The 26,003-nt window shown below is 66.0% G+C and overlaps 2 protein-coding genes across 2 annotated transcripts; both read right to left on the minus strand.

Annotated features, from left to right (window-relative positions):
- Positions 1-1,298: 1,298 nt before the first annotated feature.
- Positions 1,299-13,678, minus strand: VANGL2 (VANGL planar cell polarity protein 2). The gene is given in 10 exon segments (XM_075445267.1): positions 1,299-1,892; positions 1,894-2,010; positions 2,312-2,543; positions 2,907-3,042; positions 3,262-3,398; positions 4,384-4,991; positions 7,375-7,495; positions 7,593-7,860; positions 9,632-9,826; positions 12,709-13,678. Coding segments are annotated over 8 exon segments (1,566 nt in total). The 5' UTR covers positions 7,664-7,860; positions 9,632-9,826; positions 12,709-13,678; the 3' UTR covers positions 1,299-1,748.
- A 9,502-nt stretch (positions 13,679-23,180) lies between these two features.
- NHLH1 (nescient helix-loop-helix 1) lies at positions 23,181-24,606 on the minus strand. Its single transcript, XM_075445268.1, has one exon. The coding sequence runs from the start codon at positions 24,219-24,221 to the stop codon at positions 23,817-23,819; it is 405 nt and encodes a 134-aa protein (XP_075301383.1). The 5' UTR covers positions 24,222-24,606; the 3' UTR covers positions 23,181-23,816.
- Between the last annotated feature and the right edge of the window lie 1,397 nt (positions 24,607-26,003).

Raw genomic sequence — 26,003 nt, forward strand, 5'->3', positions numbered from 1 at the left:
TAAGCTTTTTATATATTAAAAAACAATTTTACATTTTACAATTTTCTACACGCATGCACAAGGTCTCGGCTCTGCGGATAAAAAAAAAAAAACCAAAACCGAACGAAAAAGGGTTTCTTCTTCTTAAAACTCCAAGTGGAAAAGCCCCCCTCCCCGGCCGACCCAGCCGCTCGCGCTCACTGAAGGCTTTTTTTTTGTAGTAAACCACCCCAAAAGGGGCTCCCTGCCGCAGCAGCACTGAGAGCTGGGGGGACGGGGGGGGGGAGACCCGGGTCCTTCGGCCTCAGGAGGCTGGAAGACGAGGGGAGCCCAGGCAGGGCTTAGAAACTCCCCCAAAATGGAGATTTCCTGGAAATGGGGAAAGCCAGCAATGAGCAGCGCGGTGCCCAGCTGTGGACAGACCCCCCAGAAACCCTCCCAGCATCTTCATCTCGCTACTGGTGCTTACTGGGGAAGCCCCCAGCCCTGGTGGCCGGGGTTCCACGGCCCCACCGTTGCCCCCTCCCCTGAACTCAGACCCCTTTAGTGCTTAGGGCAGAAGAAACCGAAATCCCACCCCACCGCCCGCCTCCCCGGGAGGAACTCTTGGCAGCTCCCACGAGCGAACCAACCCCACCCTGCTCAGCCACAACCCCCCCACCCCCGGGACCCCCACGAGACCCCCGCACGGCGTGGCCGGACAACGGGATCTGGAGGAAGGGAAAAAAAATCCCATCAAAAATGAAAATAAATCCATGAGGTATTTGTGACCTTAACAAAAACCAAGGGAAGGCAAAAGCGTTTGCGTCCCGCTGGCGAGCCAGCCCTTGCTGGTGGGACCACCACGGGTCCCCTGCCACCCCGGGACGTGAATTAAGGAGCTCAGTGAGCCGACAGCCCTCAGCACCCTCGCCAGGAACCCCTCGCTTCATTCACCTCGCTGGCTCCGGCGCCAGGATCGGACCCCGAGAACCCTTTCGAGCTGCTCTGCCCGCAGCGCGCGGCGTGGGGAAGCCCCGCAGGGATGCTGCTGGGACCCCGGGCTCGAGTCGCCTCCGGAGCAGGGAAACCACTTCACAAAAAAAACCCCTTCTGCTTGTCTTCAAAACCAGATTTTTCAGTCGCTTTCGTGAAGAGCCGAGCACGGAACCCCCAGCAGAGAGGCGAGGAGGACGTTCCCACAGCCAGCAGCATCGCCGCTCCGGTGTCTCGGATACCGGGGAGGTTTTCATAGCAGCCACGGATCGCGGAGGTGTTTGCAAAATATTCCCCCCCCCCCCCCCCCCCTAAAAATCTCTAGGATTCCAAACCACCCCCAGCCAGCGGCTGGCAGAGCCAGGACAGCTGCCAGGTGGAAAACGGGCAAGCGCCGAAGGTCCTTGGGACCTGATGGTGCTCGAAGACGCTGGTGAAGAACATGGAGAGTTAGCCCTTGAGTTACGGCACCGAAACGCCGTCTCCTTCCTGGCCGTGCCGCTGTCCCCCGCCGGCTGCGCCTTCTGGGGGGATGCTACACGGACCTGGGTTTCGGGGAGGAGGAGGAGGAGGAGGAGGAAGGGGCTCAGCCCACCCCAGCGAAGGCCAAGCCGAGGCAGAGGGCGAGCGGTCACAGGTAGGTGATGGAGCCGGGCATGGGAGCTGCTTCCCGGCGCCCGCCGCAGTTCTGCCCTCGAGCCGTGGCCTCCCTGAGCCCCGGCGGAGACAGGGAGGATGAGACGGGGGGGTCCGGAGAGGGTCTCCCCCCCAACCCCTCTCCATCCCTCTTCAGCTCACACCGAGGTCTCCGACTGCAGCCTCATGACGAACTTGTGCGACTTGGGGTCCACGAACTCCTCCGAGAGCTTGAAGAACGGGATCTTCTTGGTGCTCACCACGAGGCTGAAGTCCTGGCGCTTCAGCACGAAGACCACCCCCATCTTTCAGGCCGTTGGTCACCGGCTCCTCGCTGACCAGCGTCCACTGCTTGGCCAGCCAGCGGTCCTTGTGGTACTGGATGGTGGGTCCGGCCGTCAGGTACCGCTCCAGGAACGCCTTGGAGGAGGGAAAGGACACGTGAACGTCGCCTTCCTACGGCTCAGCCGGGGTTTTTTTTGCAGCCTCAAGCTGCTCGGCAGGTCCTGCAGGAAAAACATCCCCGCGCGGCTGGTTCCCATCGCTGCGCCTTGCTCCCTGGGGGTTACAACCCGCTCTTCTGGCTCCATCCCCCAACCCCTTGTCCTCCTGCTCTCACACGGTGGGGGGAAAAAACACCCAGCCAAGTCCTCACCCTCTGGACCAAGTCCTTGGGCAAACCCGGAGACCCGTCCCACCTCGCCGCGCCCCCCCCGCGCACCTTGGGCGTCATGTCGTGGGTGATGCAGAACTCGAGGTGCTGCAGGATGCTCTCCATGGTGTGGTAGGGTTGCTGCTTGGTGGTGCGCAGGTATTTCTGCATGGCCCGGGCCATGGAGGCGAAGATGGCCTGAGCCGCCTCCCGTGGGTCCATGATCTCCCGGGGGTTCTTCTGGTCCTCCTCCTGCAGCCGCTTGATGTGGGTGAAGGCTTCTTCCACTGCCACCACCAGCCTGCCGGGAGGAAAGCCATGGGTGCTGCTGCACCGGGACAGAGAGACACACGGGCAGGAGACCCCCGGGGTTGGGGGGAGCCCCTCGCCGCCTGCCTGCCTACCTACGGGTGGCAGGAACCCAGCTTCCACCCCAAAAGAGTTTTGGGGGGAGATCTGGCTGTGCCACCCAACAGCCGGGCTCGGGACGCGCTGCCCCAAGAGCAAGGACACCCAGTCTTGGGGGGCTTCAGGTGACCCCAGGAGCCCCCTTTCCCTCCTGCCAGCACAGCCCAGGTCCTCACGGGGGGGTCCTGGCATGGGCACCCCACGGGGGGGGGGCACACGGCAACGGGGCACCCGGTCCCCGCCGCCAGCCCCGTACCTGGCGCGGCGTTTCCGCACCCTGCGCTCGTGCTCTGCCTCCTCGTAGTAGTACTCGTTGTGGCTGTTGTCGCGCCGCCGCGCCGCCGCCGCGATGACGGCGCGGGACTGGCCCGTGGAGTTGTTCGTGGTGTTCTCTGCGGGGGGGGAAAAAATGGGATTAGAGACGGGTTGGGGAAAAAATGAATTTAGAGACGGGTTGGGGGGCTGCCCAATGCTCCCCTGCCCCACGGCACGCTGCGGCGATCCCGCTCCGCGCTCCGGAGCAGAGGAACCTCCGGGGAGGAAAACACCGGGACGGGGAAGGGCAGGAGGAGAGAGAACGGGAGGAGAAGCTGAGGGAAGGGGGAGCTCACCCTCGCCGAGGGAATAGACCTTGAACCCGGACATCTTCTTGGAGAGGACGGATTTCGGCAGGTTGAGGAGGGCGGGGTTGTAGACCGGGAAATCGTGGTAATAATTCTCCAGGATCCAGACGGCCGCTCGCTGGATGCTGCGGGGAGACACGGCCGGGACAGCCCCTCAGCGGGGGGCACGGCGAGGAGGGCACCGCGCGCGGCAGCGCGGGGCGGGCAGCGGGGCTGCGGCCGCTGCTGCGGGGAGCGCGGGCAGCTCCTCCGGCCGGCTGCGGGGCCGCGGCGCGGGCGCACCCGCGCGTGGACACAGGCGTGCACGGGCACACGCGTGGCGGCACGCGCACGGGTGCACAAGCACATGTGGGCGTCCATGAGCATCGATGCACGTGCACACCCATACAGGCACGTGCACACACATACAGGCACGTGCACACACATACAGGCACAGACGAGCACGCACACACGTGCGCGCGCACGCATCAACACACGTGTGCGAGCATCAACGCGTCGACTCCCAGCGTCACTGAGGCTGGAAAAGAGCTCTCCGACCACCAAGTCCAACGGTCAACCCAACGCCGCCACGCGTGCACACGCGCACGTGAGCGCACTGATGCACGCGCAGACGCGTCGATGCGTGTGCGCACGCATATGTCCATGCATGTATGTGCATCCGTGCAGGTGCACACGCATCGATGTCCATGTATCAATGCACACATCTACGTGCACACGCATCTGTGCACACACATCAACACACACAGCCATGTGCACACGCATCTGTGCACACGCATCAACACACACAGCCACGTGCACACGCATCTGTGCACACGCATCGATGCCCACGCATCAGCGCACACGCACACATCTACGTGCACACGCATCCATGCCCACACATCAACACACAGCTACATGCACACGCATCCATGTACACGCATCCATGCCCACGCATCAGCGCACACATCTACGTGCACACGTGTCCACGCAGGTGCACACGCACCCATGCCCACACATCAGCGCACACGCACACATCCACGCGCACACATCCACGCGCGCGCGCGTCGATGCCCACGCGCCATGCGCCCCGCAGCACCCAGCGCCCCTCGCCCGCCCCCCCCAGCCCCGCACCTGAGGTGCCCCACGTTGTAGAAGCGGCTGGCGCCGTCGGCCGAGCGGACGGCCTTGAGGGTGAACTGGGGCTGGAGCTGCCGCAGCTCCAGGAGCACCACGGCCAGGTAGTGCACGAAGAGCAGCGCGTCCACCAGCGAGACCGCGTACTGCACCACGCCCTGGTAGCTGCGCTCCCGCGAGTCCAGGATCCGCACGCCGTAAAAAAGCCAGTAGGAAACGACGAGGAGGAAGACGAGCACCATGAGCAACGCCCGGAAGACGAAGACGCGAGGGAAGAAGGCTTTGGGGCGACGGAAGAAGAGAGCCCAGCTGCCCAGCAGGAGGATGAGGAGTTTGAAGGCCACGGAGATGAAGAGCCCTTCGCAGGGTGTCCCGCAGGGCTCCAGCTCCTCCCGCCACAGGAGCTGGGGCAGGAGCATGAAGGCGAGGGGGGTGAGGAAGGCGAGCAGCGCCAGCGCCCCGGCCAGCGAGACGCCCAGGTGCCGGGAGCAGTCCAGGTGAGCGCTGTCCTCCATGTCCTTGGTGATGCGGGTGAGGTCATCGTGCGAGATGCTGTGCTCTGACGTCCCCGTCACCACCGTGGTGGTCTCGCCCCAGTTGTCGTCCTGGGGAGGGCACATGGGGGGGTTATGGGGGGGGGATAGCTCCGGGTCGCACCCCTGTCCCCAGCGCCGTGGGGGGCTGCTGGCTGCGCCGGACCCACAGAATCACAGAATCAATGTTCAGGGTTGGCAGGGCCCTCTGGGGATCCCCCACCCAACCCCCTGCCCAAGCAGGGTCACCCAGAGCAGGGGGCACAGCACCGCAGCCAGGCGGGGCTGGAATATCTCCAGAGAAGGAGACTCCACAGCCTCCCTGGGCAGCCTGGGCCAGGGCTCCGGCACCCTCAGAGGGGAGAAGTTCTTCCTCGGGTTCAGCTGGAGCTTCCTCTGCTCCAGTTTGTGCCCATTGCCCCTTGTCCTGTCGCTGGGCACCACTGGAAAGAGCCTGGCCCCGTCCTCCTGACCCCACCCTGCAGATATTTATGGGCATTTCGAAGGTCCCCTCTCAGCCTTCTCTTCTCCAGGCTGAACAAGCCCAGCTCCCTCAGCCTCTCCTCGTAGCAGAGATGCTCCAGTCCCCTCCTCATCCTCGTAGCCCTGCACTGGACTCTCTCCAGCAGCTCCTCATCTTTCTTGAACTGGGGAGCCCAGCACTGGACCCAGCACTGCAGATGGGGCCTCCCCAGGGCAGAGCAGAGGGGCAGGAGAACCTCCCTCGCCCTGCTGCCCACACTCCTCCTCATGCACCCCAGGATCCCATCGGCCTTCCTGGCACCCAGGGCTCGCTGCTGGCTCAGGGTCACCCTGCACCCCCCAACCCCCACCTCCCAGCCACCAAACCTCAAAGCCCGGCGCGCTGCCCGGCGCCATCACCCCCATTTAGACGGCGGAAACCTCAGCCTGGGGTGGGGGGGGACGCAGCGATTTGGCCGGGACCCTCGAGGAAACCCCCGTCGGCAGCTCCGTGCCGCCGCGCTCCACCTCTCCGGCACCGGCGAGAGCAGCTTTGGGCGCGGGCAGCACCCCGCTTCCAGGCAAACCCCCTCATCAGCAGGGCCAGAACCAACACGCCCGGCTGCCGTCCCAACACACCCTCGCCGCCGCGGCACGGGCGGGTGCTGCCTCCTCCAGCGCCGCGCCGGACAACGCCGCCGGCAACGCGGCAGCTCGGCGCGCCGGACGGGCCTCCCACCGCCTCGGAGAGCCCCCTCCTCGAGCCAGACCCGACCCCACGCGATGCCTTCCCCGCCATGACACGGGGTTTCAGCGGACGGAGCAGACGCCGCACCGCAGGCGCTGAAACGGCCGCCCCGGCTCTGTCCGTCTGTCTGTCCTCTGACTCACCTTCTGTTTTCCAGCGTCCCTGAAACTCGGGGCTTTATCGTATCGTAATTTTTTCCCCCCTGAATTTCTGCAGGAACGCCGGTAATTCCAGACAGCAAACCGACCCCTGGGGCTTTGTGACGGGATGGGAAGCGGAGCAGGGTCCGGGAGGACCAGACCATACCCAGCCCGTCCCCAGGTGAACCCACGCTGCCATCGGCTCGCCCCGGCCGCGGCGGCACCGGGCAGGCTCAGCCGCCGGCATCGCGGCCACCGCAAACCCCGAGCCGCCCGCGCCAGTGGCTGCGAGACGATTGCGGCCAGGGACCGGGCTCCGCGGTGGCCGGAGGAGTGCCGGCACCCGGCGCGGGGGGCACGGCAGCACCGCTGTGCCAAGGGACCGCGGGGCTGGGGAGGTCGGAGGGATGCAGCACGAGACCCTCCTCCGCACCGGCTTGCCGGCGGGATCTGCCGGAGCCGGGCTGGGGCTCTCACGCCTTGGCACGGCCAAGCTGGCATCGCCTGTGGGCGCCGGGCGAGGAGCTGGAGCCAGTCCCCAGGGAGGGGATCCCCGGGGAGTGGATCCCCCACGGATGGGATCCCCGGGGAGGGGATCCCCAGGGATGGGATCCCCGGGGAGTTGATCCCCAGGGAATGGATCCCCAGGGAGGGGATCCCCGGGGATGGGATCCCCGGGGAGTGGATCCCTGGGGAGTGGATCCCCAGGGAGTCGATCCCCATGGATGGGATCCCCGGGGAGTGGATCCCCGGGGAGCGGATCCCCGGGGATGGGATCCCCAGGGATGGGATCCCCGGGGATGGGATCCCCGGGGAGGGGATCCTCGGGGAGGGGATCCCCAGGGAGTGGATCCCCGGGGAGTGGATCCCCGGGGAGGGGATCCCCGGGGAGGGGATCCCCAGGGCACCGCGACAGCCGGTCCCCTTTCATTTGCACCCGCGCCGCTGCCCGCCCTCCCCGCCGGCGCAGGGCCCCGTCCGCCCGCCGAGGGCAAGCTCAACCGGCTCGACCGCTCCGCCGAGGAGCGCCCGCCATGCCGGCAGCCCCCGCGTCGCGCCCGCGGCTCCCACCCTCGGCAGCGTCCCCCCCCCCCGCCCGACTCACCCTCTCGTCCCCCCGAGTCGACTCGTTGTCCAACAAAGGTTCGCCCGGCGCTTGGATGGTCACCGACTTGTCCCCGCGGCTCCCGTCCCGGCTTTTCGAGCGATGCCGGTCCCGCCGGTCTCTGGAAGGCAAGAGAGGGGAGCGGGGGGGGGGGAGCACCGGGGTGGCAGCACCCACTGGGGACAAGGGACCCCCCTGGGCACCCACCGATCCCTCACCTGTGCTTGCGGGAGCTCCGGGAATGCCCGGACTTGTAGGAATACCCCGAGTACTGCGACTCATTGTCCATGGTGTCGGAGCGCCGGGGCTTGTGCCGCTCCACGCCGAGGGGCTTGGACCTCCGCGGCCCCGGGACGGCGGCCAGGGCCTCCTTCAGAGGGGGCTTCTTCAGGCCCAGGGGCACCTTCCAGAAGTCGACCGTCACCTTGAGGGACTCTATTTTGATCACCTGGTTGGGCTCGTCTCAGGAGAAAACGGCTCGCCCGCCTGCGCCGGGCAAGGGAAGGGTCAGCGGCGGCACGGCAGCATCCCGGCAGCCCCCGGGGTCCCGGGCGCCGGCGGGCATCCCCTCGCCCACCACCCCTGTGCAGCCCCGGCGGCAAACGGGGACGGGAGTTCAGCGGGGGAAGGGAATTTGGGTCACTTTGGGGCATTTTCTACTTTATCCCATGCCCAAGCCGGGTCCGGGACGGCCACCTTCCCCTCTGTGAACAACGCTGCACGGTTAGCTCCTGTTTCGGGTGATTTACACTTCAATTAATATCAGATCGTTTCTTTAACTGCCAAGAGAGCGCCGAGGGTGGGGGCCAAAAAAAAAAAGGAATGAATAATTGGGCGCAGGCAAGGTTTCCGGCCCATCTCGCAGCGCGGGGCTCTGCCCGGACACGTTTCCCAGCGCGGAGCCGGGATCTCACGCCCAGCTCGGCGCAGGAATCCCGCTTCCTCGAGGAGCATCGCTCCGCGCCAGCCCCAGCTCCCCCGGCAGCGGCAGCCGGAGCCAGGGAGAGCTGGGGGAAGCCAGGGGGGTCCCAGGCTGCCGGGAGCCACCACGCTGGCTGCGGGGATGGGACCGCTGGGCTGGGCCACCGCGGCAGCGTCCGGGGACCGGTCCCGCGTCGCAAGGCCGGCTCGGAGCAGACAGCATCGCCCCGCGCGCTGACTCACGGCTGCCACGTCGTCGTTAGCCAACCCCAAACCCCAGTTAGAGCCATTCATAGGCACAGACGGGTATAAATACACACACCCACCCACGCGAAACCCACCCACGCGACACCCACCCACGCCTGCTGCGGGTGTCCCACCTCTGCCGGGCTGGGAAAGGGATGCCTTGCCCGGATCCCAGCCGGGCAGCGCGAGGCGCCGGGACCTCGGGCAATGGCTCGGGGGGATGCGGGGCAGCGGCTGGGGTCTGCGGCGGTGGTCTGCCGGGGTCCCGGGCTGGGTCACCTCACTGGTTTTGGGGACTCCCAAGCTGCTGGCAGCCCCGATGTGGGTTCGGTGCTGGCTTGCCAGGGTCTGGGATCCCTCCCGGGAGGGGACCCGCAGACAGACGGGAGCCACCCGTCGCCCTGCCCGACCCACGCCGGGGGATGCCGGACCCCATCGGATGGGTCCTGTCAAACCCTCCTGCCCTCACCCGAAGGGTGCTGGGGGGCTGCGGGCATTCGGCATCCCCCAGAGCCCCAAACCCCCCTTCCCAGCCAGTCCCGCGCGCCGGGGGGGCCGCGCCGGCTGTGTTTGGAGGTGGGTTACCAGGGAAATGCCATTTCAACCAAATAAAACCCAAATGTCTTTTGGCCTCTTTTCCAAGGCCTCAAGGAGGGGGGAGATGGGGTCGAGGAGGCAAAAAGGGCGGCGGGGGCGCGGGGGGGGGGGGGGTGGGATCCTTTTGTCGCAGATGCTGGATGCTCACACGTTTATCACTATGGAAACAAAAGCCCCCCCCCCTCCTCCAAACGCCGGTTGTCTAGGAGATGGCAACAGGGGCTGGGAGCTCGTCCCGGCATCCCCAGCGAGCGATGGGGGAAGGGGCCGGGAGAGAAAGGACCCCCCTGTCCCGTCCCCCCCCCAGAACCTCCTGCCAGCTCCCCTCTTCTGGGCTTTGTTTGCAGGCAGGGATCGGGTTTCTGCCGGGAACAATGCCGGGGCCTCGGGTGTTGCCTCCATCAGTGACGAGGACACGCTTGTCCCCAGTCTGGCCCAGTAATACCATTAGGAGGTTGATACTGGGGCAAGGGGATGGACGCGGGGGACTCACCGGCGGGAGGGCGCGGGAGGTCGGGGCGAGGCGGCTGCGGGCGGGTGCTGCTCCCCGCACCGGCGGTCACCGAGGCGCTCGGGGCATCGTGAGCCTCCGACGGGGACGGCATCCAGCTGGCGGGCGCCGGAGCGGGGCCGCGCATGGAGGGGCCGCTCACGGGACGGGCGGTCGCGCCGGGGATCCGCCGCCGAGCTGGGGGAAAGAGAGAGAGAAGGAAATCAGCAGCCAAATATCCCCGCCACGCACGGACGCTTCACGGCATCCCTTCTCCGGGGACCGGGACCACGCGTGTGCCGTGGCCACGTGTCCCGGGGCAGAGCCAGGCACCGCCAGCCAGAGTCCTTGTCCTGCAGGTCAGCCAGCCCGGTTCCCTGGGGGGACATCCACCCTCACTCGGCCTTGACCCCCGGCGAGCGCCCGAGCAGAGCAACGGGCAGGGGAGGAAGGCGAGGGTGGGCTGGACACCCCCGCAGAGACCACTACAGCCCAAAACCCATCGCCGGCATCACCTCCCCGCCGCGTCGGCACCCTGCCCCACAGCCCGGCGCCGTGCGGCCGCCCACCGACCCTCCCCGAGGCGCCCAGACCCGGCCCGAGCTCCGCTCCCGCGCGCCCCTGCCCCAGCCAGAGCCCGGCGCTCCCGGAGAGGCGAAGCCGATTCATCGGCCGAAATCGCGCCGGCGTTTTCCAACACGGCGATCCAAGGCCCCCGCCCGAGCGTTTCACCCTCCTCGGTCACCACAATCCAAACCTCAAGCCCACCCCCAGAGTCAGGGGTCCCCCCACGGCGGCACTGGTGGGGGCCCGGGGACCGTCCAGCTCCCGAAGGCAAAGCTGGAGACGAAGGTCGAGCCATTCGGCGGCGGCACCTGCGGCGAGCCCGGCCCTTCCCTCGCACGCTGGCGACGGGGCAGGGGCACGGGCAGCGGCGTCGGGGCCCTTTCCCGGTGCGGGATGGCGTGCTCCGGCGTGAGCCACGGATGAACCACGGGCGATCTCTGCATCCCGACCAGGGCTCAGCGCCGAGGATCCTCCGTCTCGCCAGTACTAAAACAGCCGAACTTTCTCCCCAGCAAAGCCTGGCGGGGGGAATAGCCCCCAGCCCAGCAGTTTTCGAGGTTAATTTGTAAATTAAGCAGCCGTTCCGCAGGTCACCGGACCCAGGAGCTCCTCATCCTGTCCCACGGCCGCCCCGGTGCCGGCAGAGCAACTTGGCCATTCCAGCGGGGAAGAAAGGGATTTTTTGGGGGATGATTTGCCTGGCAGAGTGGGGAAAGCCGGTTCGGCAGCCCACGGTGCTCAGGTGGAGAGGCTGGCAATGGACGCCTCGTCTCCAGGGAGGAGAAGCCTTCGCCTTCCCGAGCCCGTGGAGCAACCGCCGAGGGCTGGGAGCGAGAGCCAGACGCATGCAAACGAGGAGTAAAACTCACATTTTGAATAGCGAGGTGATTAAGCACCAGAACAAACTCCCCAGGGGAGGAGAGGATTTGCCATCTCTTGACATCTTCAAGTCCAGACTGGATGGCTTCTTGGGATGGTGCTGGAGAACACCACAGGGTTCAAAGCGGAGAGAGCTCGGCTGGGGCTTCGGGGCGGTCAGAAAAGCCGCTGCCGCCGTCTCTCCCGCCTTTGAGTCCGTGAACCTCAAACACAAACTATCTTTTGCATTCAAATGCTCAAAAAATAAATAGATCCAAGCATTTCTAAACAAGAAAGCTTTCTTATTTCACCCGGCGCCAGGGCAGATCCCAAGAGGGAAATCCTCTCGTCCCATCCCCGGCGAGGCTGCGTGCCCCTCGGCCCGGGCAGCTCAAACCCGCGCCGCGTGCTTCTCTCCCTGTTTTATGCAGCACCGAGACCCCCTGCGAGCCCGGCACGACGTTTGCTGGAGAAAAACCCGCTTTGAGCAAAGGGCAGAGGGAGAAGTCGGTGGCTGAACAACTCCTGTCCCCTCCAAGAGGGCTGGGACAAGCGGCTGCCTCTGCGCCGGTCGGATCGGCGAGCGCCCGCCTGCTCCCGTGCCAGAGCCCGGCAGCCACCGGTGCTCTCCCTCCGGCGTCTGCAGATCTCAGATCAATTAAATAAATCCCAGCCCGCAGTCGGGATGCTCTAACGTGGTTACGCCAGGGGTGTGAACGCAGCCCTTCGCACCCCGGCTTCCCACCGCCGGGGCGAGCAGCAGCCGAGGGAAACACCAGCGCAGGCACAACTGGGCAGGTGCGTCCGTGCGAGACCCAACCGGCGCCGCAGCCGCCGGGAAACCGAGTCACGGAGCGGGCCGGGAGGACCCCGGGGTCCTGGATTCCTGGCACGTGACTCCACGGCTGTTCATCCTCCCAAGAAGCCCGGGAGGGCGGGAAGCACGGCTCTGCCCGTGACAGAGCTGGGGAAACTGAGGCACGCCGCAAGCAGACACGCAGAAAACCTAACGCGAGCCTCAGCTCTGCCTTCACGCCGTGACTTTTGGGCTCTCCTCCCTCGGCACGCCGACACCGGGGAGGTCAGCCCGGGGACCCCCCGAGCAGCGATGCCCACGGCGGGGATGCCGTCGGCGCGCCTCCGAAACCGGCCTGGGAACGGGAGGCACCTCCCGGCCCCGGGCCGCGGGTCTGCCGAGCCGAACGCCCGGCACATTTGCTTGCTTGGCTACACACGCACACGCCTTGCTGCCTCCGCACAATAGGCCCCGGCCCCGGCCGGGCACCGGCCCCCCGAGCCCCACGCTGCCGGGGAAGCGGGAGGCGGCGGGGGGCACGACGACGGGGCAATGAGCGTATTTCACACAGGCACCGAACGCTGGGGAGACGGCGGAGCTGGGTGACCCGCCAGGAGCACAAGGGGGGGGCACGGCTAGGAAAACCCCCCCATGGGTGCTCCTGCTTGGATCGGGGCGGGGAAATGGGCTCCTCAGGCAGGAACTGGGGGGTCAAAGCAGATCCCCCCGTGCCACCTCTATTCGAGCCCCAAGCAGCGGCCGCGCAGCATCTACCGAGGAGCTGGGGAGAGGCCGCCGAGGCAACTCGCTGCCCTCCCCCCCCCGTTCGCACACCCCCTCCAGAAGCGCAAACACCAACCATTTTCCTTCCTTCCTCCCCGGGCCGTATCCAGCCCCGCACCTCCTCCGGGCTGGTGGAGCCGGGGCTTCACAGCGAGCTCACGGCGCAACCCCGAAGCTGCTCCGCTCCCTTCCGTGGCCGAGCCCCCGCGGCCGCCCCGGCCCCGGGAGCTGCCACCGCTGCGAGGAATCCGCAAACTTCCAGCTCTTTGGGTCCGTTGGCACGACCGGGCGCTTCAGAGGGACGCAGGAAAGGCCCACGGGAAGCCTGAGTCGCTTAATCCAGCTGCCCCATGGGGTCTCATCCTGCTCGCCCATCGCTCAGCGTCAGCTCGGATGCAGCAGGTTTCATATTCCTTCCAAACTGCCAGCTTTAATTACGATCACCGGGGATTGGTACAATCTCCACGGCAGCGTCCAGGCCCTCCGGCGCTCGGTCCCCACCAAGCTTCCTCCGGCGGGGACGTCCCGCTGCGCGACTCCGGGACAAAGCCCAGCCCTTCGCCCGGCATCTCGATCCCGTGGGGCGTCCGGGAGCGACGGAGGACGCGCTCGCTGCCTCCGCGCGGGTCAGAACGACTGCGCCGAGACCTAGAACCAGAGGGAGAAAACCAAAACAAACCAAAAAATGTCCAAAAATCCCGAGGATTTGCACGAGAACGGGGCTGGATGCGAAGGGAAAGCCATCCGCGCTGCGAAACGCGCCGGCACCAGGGGATCCTAACTGCGGCCCTCCAGCCGCCCGCGCTCCCCGACGCCGCTGACCCGCGCCGCTCTCCCTGCCCAGGGCTCGGCACCCAGCCGAGGGGCTCAGCCCGCACCCCGCAGCCCCCGCCCGGCCCCAGCTCGCGGGGAGCATTCGGGGCTCCCCGGGAAGACGAGCGGCAGCTTCGCCCTCGTGGTTTCCAGTGCCGGGTGCGGGCGGAGGCGGGATGGCACGGTGACGCCCGGCACACCACCAACCCCACGGCGAGGTGTCGAAGCTGCCGGATCTTCCCCCCCCCCGGCCCAAAATCCCATCTCCCTGTCCCCTCCGGCTCCCACCGCCCCTCCGGCCGCACCGCTGGCACCGCCGGGTGGGACGCCGGCCCGAAGCGACAGACCTCCGCTCACGCCGGGGCGCGGGAGGATGCAAACGCCGGCGGCCGCGGGCATCCGAGCGGTGCCGCGGGATGCTGGGGCTGGGCGAGCCGGCGAGGCGCGGGGGTCCGCGCTCACGCTTTGGGGCCGTTACTGTCATTTCAGCGCGTTCTCCAAAAGCATCGGGCGAAGCTCCGTACCCACAGCACGGCAGCGAGACCCCAAAAGGCCACTTCCTACCCCAAAGGGACACCCGCGGCCCGAACGACAGCGCTTTTAGATCGATCACAGCTCTGCTCCATCCTTAATACTTCACCCTCCTAAATCCTGCCCGGCTGCGGCGGGCAGACAGAATTATCCACGTCTCAGAGCCTGGAAAAGCAGCGTAGAGGTGGGATCCGTCGGGATCCAGGCATGGAGCGAAGCACTGACCCCACCGACCGCGGTGCTCGAGGTGGGGCCGAGCTCAGCCCCAGGCAGCAAACGCCTTCGGAGGGCACACGGGGAAAAAAATCCCTCGTGCGGGGTCCGGCTTTGGCAGCTGGTGCTGCCGCCGCGGTGCCACGACGCCGGCGGGTGCGAGCCCTCGCGCGGGGCCAGCCGGGGAAGCGCAGCGACCGCCCGTGGTTTCCTCCGAGGCCCCTTCCCAAGCATCCCGGCCGGACAATAAAGCCATAAAGCATCCGCCAGCCGCGCCGAGGCTCGGAAAACGGACCCAAAATCGACAATTAACCCGGACCACAGCCGCGGGGCTGATTCCGCCCTGCCCGACGCCGGGGTGACGGGCTCCCTGCCTTCCCCCAAGCCCCCTCCGGCCCCATTGCTGCGAGCTGATGAGGAAACCAAGAAACCACATCTGCCCCGTTCGAACGGCCCGGGGAGCCCGGGGATGGGCAGCCGGTGTCCCCAGCCCCGTGCCCATCCTCGGGGCCGTGTCTCCAGGATGGGGGGGCTGCCCATGGCACCCGGCCACCCGCCACCCTACGGTCCAACAGCCGGGTGAGGAGCCATGGCCGGCTCCAACGAAGTCGTCTGCTAATTAAATCAGCCGGGGCTCATCCTCAGGTCCCCTCCCCAGCACAAAGACGGCGTCGAGACACCGGCGAAGCAGCTGACCGAGGCCGCCTCGGAGCCCAGCTCGGTCCCAGCACAATCCCCAATTGCTGTGATTAAGCAACAGCCATCCCCAGGGGCTCCACAAAGATAATATTTAATTTTTTTTAATTTTTTTTTCGGTTTAAAACCTCCGCCTCGGTTATCACACCAAGGCCTGAGGGGGGGGTTGAACAGACTCTACGCCCTCTCCCCAGGAAATGCAGCCTCTCGCCCCAGACGGAGCAGCGGGGCCGACGTCTGCGCTCGCGCCCGATGCCGAGCGGAGGGAACTCCCCGTCGGCTCAGGGCGCTGCGCCAGGACGGGACCAAGATAAACCGGATCAGAATCCGGCCGGGTCTGTCCCCGCAGCAGGTGAGCGTGCTGGCGGGGACGGACCCTGCCTCGCGGGTCCCACAGCTCTGGCAGGAGCATCACCCCCCCCCCCCCCCACCCCAAGTCCTCGCCAGTGGCCACCCAGCCCCGGCGCAAGGCAGGTACCAGGGTGGGCACCCCACAGGCGCCCACCCTCGCCCCCCGGCCGCTGCTGCGGTCGCCCCGTTGCTCGCAGGGGGTGCAGGCAGGGAGGGGGCCCGGTGCTTGCACCCACGCCGGGCACAAAGGGCTCGGGGGCCAAGGGGTGGGCGACCGCAGCGGGGCAGCTTGGCCAGTCGACTCCACATGAGTGGGAAAGCCACAGGCACCGGTGCCAGGCTGCGTGCCCCTGGGGGGGGACACCCAGCCCCGCTGCATCACCCACCGGGGGGGTTCCCCAGGGCCAGCAGAGCCCTGCGAAAAGGGAGCAACCAGCACCCTGCGAGCGGGGCCCAGCCCCGGCTGCATCCTCAGCACCCCCCCCGCCCAGGGACACCCCATCCCGACCCCTGCTTCAGGGCTGGGAAGAGAGCCGGGGGGGGGGGGGGGCGGGACGGTCAAACCCGGCTGCCCCGCATCTCCCCCCCTGCCACGCAGCGGGGCAGCCCCGGGAGCCCCCCCGGGAGCGGGGCTCGCCGAGCAGCTGCTCCCCGCCCCGGCTGCCGGGCCAGGAAAGTTCCCGGCTTCCCAGGCCTTTCCCGCAGGGACGCGCCGACCCCAGCCCGGCCCCCCCGGTCCCGGTCCCGACCCCCCCGGTCCCGGCCCCCCCCCGCGCTGCAGCGGAGCGGGGCTGCTCCGCACCCCGGTCCCCCCGCACCCCGATCCCCCCCACCCAGCTTTCCCCCCCGCACTCACCATCGCCGCCCGCACCTTTGTGCGCGTCCCCCCCCCGTCCCCCCCCCCCTCCCCAAAAACACCAAAATCGCGGAGCTGCTGCTGCGGCGGAGGAGGAGGAGGAGGAAGAGGAGGAGGAGGAGGCGGAGGAAGCCCCGAATCCCAGCGGCACCGCTCCGCTCCGCCGTGAGCCCGGCCCCGCCGCGCCCCCCCCCTCCCCGGCAGCCCCCGCCCCCCCCGCCCCCCCCCCGCCGCTGTTCCCGGCCGCTCCCCCCGCGCCCGCCCATTGTCTCCGCTCCGCGCTCCCGCCGCCCCCCCGGGGCCATTGTCTGGGGGGGGGGGGGGGTCAGAGACCGAGGGGGGGACTCCGGCATCCTCCCCCCCACCCCCCCCGTACCTGCTCCCACCCGTGGGAGCCACCCCGGGGTGGGGGGGGGGGTCCTACCCGCTCCCCCCGCTCCTTGATCTGCAGCCGGGGCTTTTGGGATAACGATGGCGGCGGGGGGGTGGGGGGGTGACCCCTCTTCTGGGGGGGGGGCGGCAGCGCGGTGGGGCTCTGGGCTCGGATTCGGCAGTGGGGGGGGGGGGGGGCTGAGTCCGGGGGTCACCCCACGCTCCCCTCTGCACCCACGCATGGGGGGGGTGGGGGAAGGACGACGCTTCACCCTGGCACCCAGAAGGGGTCACAGCCCCGGGGGAGGGGGGGCGTGCACCCGCTCCCACCGCTGTGCCAGGCTGTTTCGGGGTGGGGGGGTTTAAGGCCGAGCCCGTGAGCGAGTGACTCCCCTTGGTGTCCCCCACCCCCAAAAGCCGGGTCCATGGCCCCCCCTGCGCCTGGGTGGGTGAGCCCACCCGGGACCCCCATGGTAAAAGTGTCCTGGCTCGGCCCAAGTCACGGCGCGGGGGGGGCCCCGAGCTTCTGCTGCGCTGGGTGGGAGCACCTGGAAGACCCCCGCCTCCCACCCATCTCCACACCCCAAGGACACTCAGGGGTGGGAGGGGGGGACAGCAGCTCAGCCCACGCCTGCAGACCACCCGTGGGCAGAGAGGGAGCCGGGGAGGGGGGGCTGGAAAGGACAGAACCATGCCCCCCGGGAGCCCCCCCACCACACACGGGACCCCTTACGGGGGGGGTCTGAGGGCCCAGCACCGCTCCCTCGTGGAACGGGGCCCACGGGAAGGAGCCCGGGCTCCCACAGGCCGCTCGCACCCCCCAGCAGCAGGGGGGGCCGTGGGGGTGGAAGGTGCTGCTCACGGGGGGGGGGAGAGCCCAGCACCCCCACCTGCTCCAGAGGGAGAGACCCCCACCCACAGCACCCTACAAAGCCAGGTCCCTTCCCCGGGCGAGACCAGGAGGCGCGGGGACCCCCCCGTCCCCATCCGTGGGGCACCCCGGGGCAGAGGGGGGCGCGGCGCCTGGCCGGAACAGCCGCGCGAGCCGCCGGGCGCTTTATATCAATGAGCGAGGCTGGGAACGGCCGGGCCCGCCCCCCGGCGCTACCCAATGGCGTGCGGCGCTCTCCTCCCGCCGCACGCCATTGGCCGGATTTAAATGACTTGTTTTCCTTTAATGGGGAGGAGGGATGGAGGGGAACCATGGGGCCGGGGGCTGTTGAAGTTGGGTTAGGTTTGTCTCAGGCCGGGCTGGCGTGGTCCTGCCCTGTCCGAGCCCCAACACAGCTCAGCCCCCGCATTTTGGGGTCCTCTGGGTCACCTCCCCGCCAGCGTGGGCCCCGCAAGCAGAGGCACCGGGTGGGTGATGTCCCATAACGCTGTGTCTACAGCACCCAGAAATGCGTGAGGCCAGGCTGGGCTTGGTGGGAGCTGCTGGGTCAGAGGGAAAGGGCTGCGAGAGCTGCAAGATGGAGGACGGAGCTCGGAGTGCCTTGGCAGGTACCCCCTGAGTCTGGCCAGATTGTCCCTTCTATTTTCCTGTCAAGGGTTTTGGCTCTTGTGGAGGAACCTGTCTAGGAGCCATCGTTGTGGGTCCCCTGGGGTGCTCCATGCAGCTGGAGCCAGCCTTGAGGTGTAAGCTTGGGGGTGCAGAGGCTGTGGCCAAGTTTGGGCCCCTCTGCTCTCCCTTCCCCCTGCAGCCAGCTGCCCCGGGCTGTCCTCTTGCTCCTGCTCCGGCTCCGGGAGTGATTAATGGGCCCTTGGAGCTTGTTCCTGGCCAGCTGGGGTTGCTGGAGCCTCCCTGCCATCTGGGAAGGGCCGCATTGTTCCACCTTGTGATTTACAGGGCCCGTCCCCTCCCTCCGCACCCTGCTCTCGGGACAGAAGAGCCCGCCCGGCTCTGCAAGGTGCCCAGCCCTGTCCCATGTGCAGCACCAGGGATCAGCAGGGTGCTGGGCGCTTCCCATCCGTCTCCTGGGGACAAAGGAGTCCCCAGGACCAGCTCTTGGAAATGGCCTTCTGCAGAGCTGGGAAGACCCTCACAAAGTCCTCATACGCCTTCCTGAGCAGGGTGGGGGGCAGTTGTGACCCCTCACACCTGCCGGACAGAGCTGTCCCACCACCCTACACGCTGACAACCGGACCCCAGGCAGCTCCGACACCCAGCAGTCCCGAGGCGTCACAGCCGGGCTTCCCACCCAGCAGGGAGAGGGGCAGAGGCTCCGGACAGAGAACTCCGGAGATCTCTGGAGTCCTAGGAAGTGGGATGCAGGGTGGCTGGCCTCTCCCCACCCCGGACAGGACCAGCAGCACCTAACCCCCCCCCACAGAGGATTGTCTGACCTGTCTGCGAGCCCCGGGGCAGCAGGATCTTCTCACCCCGCTGGCCGTCCTCTCCCAGCGCCACGCGTTGCGGACCCTGCCTTGGGGGGCGGACAGAGGGGCCCCCAAACTGCCACCGCTGCACACCCTCGTGCCTGGCTCTTGCCACGCTGCTGTCTCTGGTCTCCGTCCAGACGAGCTCTTTTTATCTCTGCTACGCAATCGCCGGCGTGAGGCATCCGATGGCCCCCGGGCTCCTGCTCCGAGTCTCGAAGGAAGGGATCAGGCACGGCGTTATCTGCGGGGATGTCGGCTCTTTGGGGCCGGGGCCTGTCTCTCCCAGCCGCCCGTCTCTGATCAGCATCGCGGCCTCGGGGGACCCCTGTGCTCTAAACCAAGCACGAAACGAGCATTTCAAACGATGGCGCACGGAGGATGCTTTTGGGAAGGTCCCACGTGTGTGCACGGGCGCCGTTCGCCTTTGTCCCTTGCACCGGTCCCAGCCCCAGCCCTGCCCGAGGGCTCCAGTGGCGGGTCCCTTCGCAGGGGACGGGGATGGTCCAGGGCTCAGCTGGCAGGGACGGGGGTCCCCAGCCTTGGGGGGGGGGTGACAAGGGGCTGGTGTGAGCCAGGACCCCGTCCTGGGGACCCAGCAGATGGCACTGCCGCCGCGCGCAGCCGAGCTGGGGACACGGCTGCTGCCCACGGGGACATCCCGGGGGGACTGGGGGTTGGCCCTGGGGCAGCAGGCTGAGATAAGGGGGGGTCCTTCCCCCTTCCCAAACCGGGGTGCCACGTCCTGCCCCGGCTTCTCCTTTTTGGGAGAGGAAGGGCCGTGGCAGGGGGGCCAGCAGCCATCCCCACCTCGTCGTCCCCGGGGCAGGGACGCAGAAATGCCGCCGGGCAGCAGCAGCTGAGCGGTTTCATGCGAGTCCGTTTATCTGCACCTTCAGGAATATTCTCCAAATGAGAAGCCACCGCGAAACATTCCTCGTGCACACACCTACCTGCACGCCGGGACCAGCGTTCTCCAGGGGCTGGGGAAGGGATGGAGAGAGGGAGATGGGTACGGGGAAGGAGAGAGAAGGAAATAGCTGTGGGAATCGGGAAAGAGTTGGGAAGTGTCTAGGAAGACGCTCAGGGAGGTAGCGACGAGGCCAAGCTGCCTGTTACCCTGCCTGCCCGCAAGCACAAAGAGCAGGCAAGGGACCCAATCTGTCGGAGATGACAGCAAGGCCAGAACCAGCATCTAAATTAGCACGAAGTGTTTCCATTGTGCGAGGCACAATGAGGACCATATGTCAGGGCTGGGGCTGGCAGCCGGGAACAACGGGGCCCGCAGAGGTTTGGGAGCCGCTGCCGCCGAGCTCGCGCTGCCCTAACCCGATTATCACCTCCTGGAGAGCATGGCCAGGGCTGGGATGGAGATGTCCAAGGCTGGGATGGAGATGGCCAGGGCTGGGATGGAGACGGCCAAGGCTGGGATGGAGACGGCCAGGGCTGGGATGGAGATGGCCAGGGCTGGGATGGAGATGGCCAGGGCTGGGATGGAGATGGCCAAGGCTGGGATGGAGACGGCCAAGGCTGGGATGGAGACGGCCAGGGCTGGGATGGAGACGGCCAGGGCTGGGATGGAGACGGCCAGGGCTGGGATGGAGACAGCCAGGGCTGGGATGGAGATGGCCAAGGCTGGGATGGGGATGGCCAGGGCTGGGACGGAGACGGCCAGGGCTGGGATGGAGACGGCCAAGGCTGGGATGGAGACAGTCGCCCCATGAGAACCTCAGAGCTGGGTCTGGATGCGGGTGGTGGAGATAAGGTGCATCCCCAGGAGCAAACACCGCGGAGAAATCCCTGAGCCGGGACAAAAAGGGACCCTGCGTGCGCCGAGGTCCCCCAAGGTCCCCTCCCGTGCCCCACCAGCCGCTCTTGCCCTGGCAGCCCGGTGCAAAGTCTCCCCCTCCCTCCCCCACATTTATTATTTCCCCTTTGACGCATCTCCGCTGAGCCGAGCTGCAGCCGAGGCCAATTGATTATATGAAGAAATTTGGAGCAAGGCGGCAAACAGCTGCAACCTGCCCCCAGGGACGCGCGGGAGCGGCGCAGACGAAGCAGACGAGCCGCAAACTTGCTTCCCCGCGTAGCTCGGGGTGGGCCGAGGAAGCGGGGAGAGAGTGGGGGGCTCGCATGGAGAAGGGGATTGCGAGGGCTCTGCTAGGAAAAGGTGCGCGGTCAAGGGATGGGTGGCTTTGGAGCCGCGGCTGCGCTGATGTCCCAGGGGTAGGTGGGAGGGAGAAGGTGGTTTACTGGGTGTGCTTGGAGATGCTGCTGTCTGGACCAGATGTCCTCATCCCTCCAGAGGGATTGGGCTATCTGGGGTCTGCTCGTCCCAGCAAACCCAAGCTGGGCTCAAACAGCGACTGCAGACGCAGGGAAAGCCCAAGACACCACGTCCACCCTGGCTCCAAGCGAGCCCGAGCCCGGCCGGGGCTGGCAGGACTCTTCGTGTGCCAAGGGGACACGTCCTGGTCCCCTGGCCGGGGCGGTGGTGACGGCTTCCCTCCCACCGTCTCCTTTCACAGGCACGGCCGCAGCCATCAGCTCCAGCGCGGGGAATCCGCCGCCGCCACCAAACAGCGCGAGGGAGAGACGGTCAAAACCAAGACTTAAAAAAAAAAAAAAAAAAGAAAAAGAAAGAAAAAGGGAAGCTGGGGACTCCAAGTTCAAGATCTCTCTTTTGCTGGCAGTTTAATTCATTTCCCCCTCCCCGACTTCCTCGTGAACTCGTAAATAATAAATCCTTGCACAGTCTGAACAGCCAAGACAAACACACGCTGGGGCACACCGCGTACGAGGGTGGGTTGGTTGGTTTTCCGCCGTGGTCATTATTTTTTTGTTTGTTTGCTTTCTAGTTCTCCTTTCCCGAAAGTGCACAACACAGCAAATAAATAATAACATTTCTCAATAAATTAATTCAATAAATATCCTCGTGGCACAGAGACGTGGCTGGTGAGTGGAGGGGAAGGAAGGGTGGGCTGCCCTGCTCTGTTTCGCTCTGCCGCTGCCCCGCTGAGCGTTGCGCTGACGGGGGAGCCCCCGGGGATCCCACGCTTACTGGCAAGTCCTTGCGAGACAGAGGTAGCGATCGTTCTCCCTGCTTTTATGGGGAGGGGGAAAAACAAGGTACGGAGCGAGGCGCCGCTGGGAGCTGGCAGCAGAGATAGGGGTGGGATGGAGCTGGAGGGTCTGCGAGGTCCTGGGAAGCCCAAATGGGGCCGGCGGGGCTCGGACACCCAGCGCGGGAGGGCAAAAAGCGGAGGGGGGGGACCCCGGAGGGCAGAGCTGGTGTTTGGTTTTGCTTTGCTTGTGCTCTTGCCACTGTCAGTGTAAAATTCACCCCTCAAACAAACGCACGCCCATAAAACAAGGCAAAACATTCACTCTTGCAACGAGCTTCCACCAGCCTCAGCGTGCCCTCGCCGGAGCGGAGGCTGCTCGGCTCTGCTTTCCCTCCCCGCTCCCCTCCCTCTCCCAAAGTGCTGATCCGTGCTGGGGGGGGTCTGGGGAGAGCCCCGGCTCCTGGAAGCTGGGAAACAGGCTGTGCCTGCGTCCTCCCCTCTCCAAGCCCGCTGCCCCGCAAACCGCAGGTAAAGTGCACTTTACCCCAGCGGAGCGTGTGCTGTGAAAGGTCACGCCGCACCAGAGCCGTACTGGTGTGAACTGGGGGGCCAGTGGCACCCCGGGGAGAAGCCTCTTTGCACATGAGCCCCGGCAGCACCGGCCACGCTGCAGGGGAGGGACATGGCGCTGGTGTCCCCCCGGGCCAGGGCATCTGCCCCGCTTGTGACCCCACTCAGGCCTTTCCCACCGGGAGAACCGAACTGAGGAGCCAGAGGAAGAGTGGGAAGGGATGAAGTGCTGCATGGGGAGAAGTGGTGCCCCAGGTTGGTCGCAGCTGCTGGGGCAACGGGCCAGGCCAGGGGGGCTTCACACTCGTGCACTAGTGCAAAGGAGGGTCGGGGAGCGAAGCCTGGGGTGCACGGGTCTGGGGAGCAGGGTGCTGAGCTTCGGGGAGACCAGATGTGATGGAGGGGCTGGGAGAGGCCCCAGGTGCTGCTCCAGCCTGGCACGGGGCCGGGCCAGCGCTGCTCCGGGCACCCTGCAGCGATCACGCCTCTCTGCCCCGTCGCGAGGGGAACCCGCCGCTGTGGTCCGTGGGAGGTGGAAAGCGTGGCCAGGTCCTGCCGGGTCCGCACCGCACGTCGTGCTTCCTCCTGGGGTGTGAAAAGCCCGGGCAAACCCAGCGGAGCTGCGCTGTGCCCAAGGATGCTCCTGGGCCGCGCTCCCTCTGCAGAGGGGACCGTCCTGACGTGGGCCTTTCAGTGCCCAGCACGATGCCAGGGGCAGGACAGCAGCAAACAGACAAAACGCCCAGACTGGCCGTGCTGGCGGGGCGGCCGGTGGCAGAAGGCGCAGACAGACAGACAGACAAGACCCCGGGGCTGCTTGGTGCTGCAGTGTTTCACAGGTCCATTTCTTTGTGGCTCGTATAAAAGAGACAGACTTGGGCTCAGTGGCTCCAGCCATGGGTCAGGGAGCAGGCGAGGCGGACAGACTGACGGACGTGGGCTCAGGATCCCGCAGGCAGTGTCAGTGGGATGCGCAGCAGAAGAACGGACAGAAGTTGGGAGCGTACACGGCCAGCACAGGCTGCAGGCAGCGGATCCAGCAGGACAGACAGACGGCTGATGGACCAAACATCCAGCCTGACTCGGGCAGGATGGAAAGACAGACGGACAGGGGTTTGGTGGTGGGGAAACAGAGCAGATAGTTCAGATAGGGGGTAGAGCAGACAGCTGGGGACTTGGTCTATTTGAACAGATGGATGAACACAGGCACAGCATCTTGGATGCCCAACACATGGTTCAGGTCGTAGACGGACAGACGGACGTGAGCTCTTGGCTCAGATGCCCAGCACACGTTCAGGTAGGAGACGTGGCAGACAGACAGACGGACGCAAGCTGGGCGGCTCAGACGTCCAGCACGTGGTTCAGGTAGGAGATGTAGCAGATGGCCAGGCGGAGGATCTCAATCTTGGAGAGCTTCTTGTCCGGCGGCAGGGTGGGCAGCAGCTTCCGCAGCTCGGCGAAGGCCATGTTGAAGGCTTCGACGCGGATGCGTTCCCGCGTGGCGTGCGCTGTCCGGTATTTGGCCGTGGCTCGCCGCCGGCGCCGGCGTTCCTCCCGGCTCAGGTGCTGCAGGTCTTTCTTCACGGCCTCGCCCGGCTCGGCTGTCCGGGACTGGGCACACAAACCAACCCCGCCGGCGTCCTCCACGCTGCCCGCGCGGCCGCCGCCGCAGTCGCTGAAGACGGACTCGGACTCGGAGTGCGTCGGGGGCAGGTCGATCTCCGTCTGGTCCGAATTGAGCATCATCTTTGAGGAAGAGGGGTGGACAGAGGGACGGATGCTTCAGAGGTGTGGTACGTCAGGAGGACCGACCGACCCGGGCACGACGTCAAAGCAAAACTGCTCTGCTTTAAAGAAAAGCTCTCCGGCTCACAGCAAGCTCCTGGTTATTCTCCTCTTCCTCCTCCTCATCACACACAGTCTCTGCAAGGGAATTTCAAAATTTTCCGTTTTCCCCAGAGAACTCGTTGGGCGGGCGACAACTTTCACGATAAATAATGTAAGAAAGACGGCAGGATGCATAGAAATTAAATAAATAAATAAATAAATATCCTCTGCGCGCGCGTGTGCGCAGAGACCGCGGGCTCTTCCGTGCAGCCGTGGCAGGACCCAGCTTCGGAGCCGTCAGGTGTCAGAGCCGAACTCCTCCCGCGTGCTCTAGAAAACAGAAGCACAGGGGCTCTCAGTACCGCCCGGCTCCCGGCGGACGCGACAGACGTCGTTAGAGAGCACGGCTGTTTGCTCCACCTGCCCCGCGGCATCGGTCCCCGCCGGGGCAGGGGACAGCCCGTCCGTGCCGGGATGGGGCTCCGGGTCCCTGGTCACGGGTGGCGGAGAAGGAGCCGGTGGGGTGGCTCTGGGAGAAGGTGGAAGCCATTTCTCCTGGCTCTCTGGAGAGATGACAGGTGGTGGATGAGCGAAGGGGAAAAACAGACTGCGGGGGCGAGAGGAAGGGGGGGCTTATTGTATACTAAATGAGCCCGTATGTCATGGATCCTGGCACCCCCGACATATGGAACCCAACACAGCTGCTTTGCTTGATGTGTCCAAATAGACGCCGGCTTCCCGCTCCCTCCGGGACCTTGCGCTGCCGCCGGGAAAGCTGCCTCTCCTCTCCCTTCTCCCCCCTCCCGTTGCCTTCCCTGCGTGGCTCCGGCACCGGGGGCCCCAGGCCCGTGCAGATGCCTCCGGCACCCCGGGAGCAGGTTTGGGAAAGGCAGGTCTTGCCCCAGGCGCATCTTCCCCCCGGGCAGGGGAAGGGCTGGGGTGGAGCAGGGGAAGGGGAACAAACTTCAGATGGGGAAACGCTGCTGCTGGAAGAGACGGCAGGCTGGCTGGGAAGGCAGCCAGGCAGAGATGTACAACATATTACCTCTCTCAGGCCTGACAAGCTTGTAATGAGCCATACGACTGAGAAATGGAAACTAAACGAATATGGACAGGCGATGACTGGGGAGAAACAGTCCACATCCCGTTCTAACAGGCTGGCGGGGGGCAGAGCCCTGGGTGTGCGGCTGCAGCAGCACTGCCCAAGAAACACAAGGAACCCGGTAAGGCTGTACAGAAGCGCCTGCACAGCCCCTCTGAGCCCCCCCAAACGTATGTGGCTTTCTTTGCATGCTTAGACAAACACACATGTACACACACATATACACAGACACATCTCCCAGCACATATGTGGAAATGGTCCCAGTCAAAAACTCCTCTGCGAGGATCCCACAACCATTTACGCATGATAACTTACATGCACGCTTGTAAATCTGCCCCAGGTCAGGCACCTCTGTGTGCACACACAGACTTACTCACCCTTGCACTGTGATACTCAGATTTCACTGAAAAAATTAACCTGGACCTTTTTTTCTGTAACACAAAACCTTTCAGCTACGCGTGAGAGTATGAGCAAACCATCCAAATCCTAAGCAAAAAGTCCCTCTTGGGAAGCTCTGAGCCTGGAGATGATGGAAGGGCTGACGGAACGCGGCTTTCGGGGTCCACGGAGATGCCCTCTCAAGGCTCCGACCTTGCAAT

This window comes from Opisthocomus hoazin, chromosome 30, assembly GCF_030867145.1.
Source record: "Opisthocomus hoazin isolate bOpiHoa1 chromosome 30, bOpiHoa1.hap1, whole genome shotgun sequence".
Taxonomy (NCBI): domain Eukaryota; kingdom Metazoa; phylum Chordata; class Aves; order Opisthocomiformes; family Opisthocomidae; genus Opisthocomus; species Opisthocomus hoazin.

Coding starts and splice junctions, on each gene's coding strand:
- NHLH1 (XM_075445268.1), bottom strand. CDS start 24,221: ATGATGCTCAATTCGGACCAGACGGAGATCGACCTGCCCCCGACGCAC.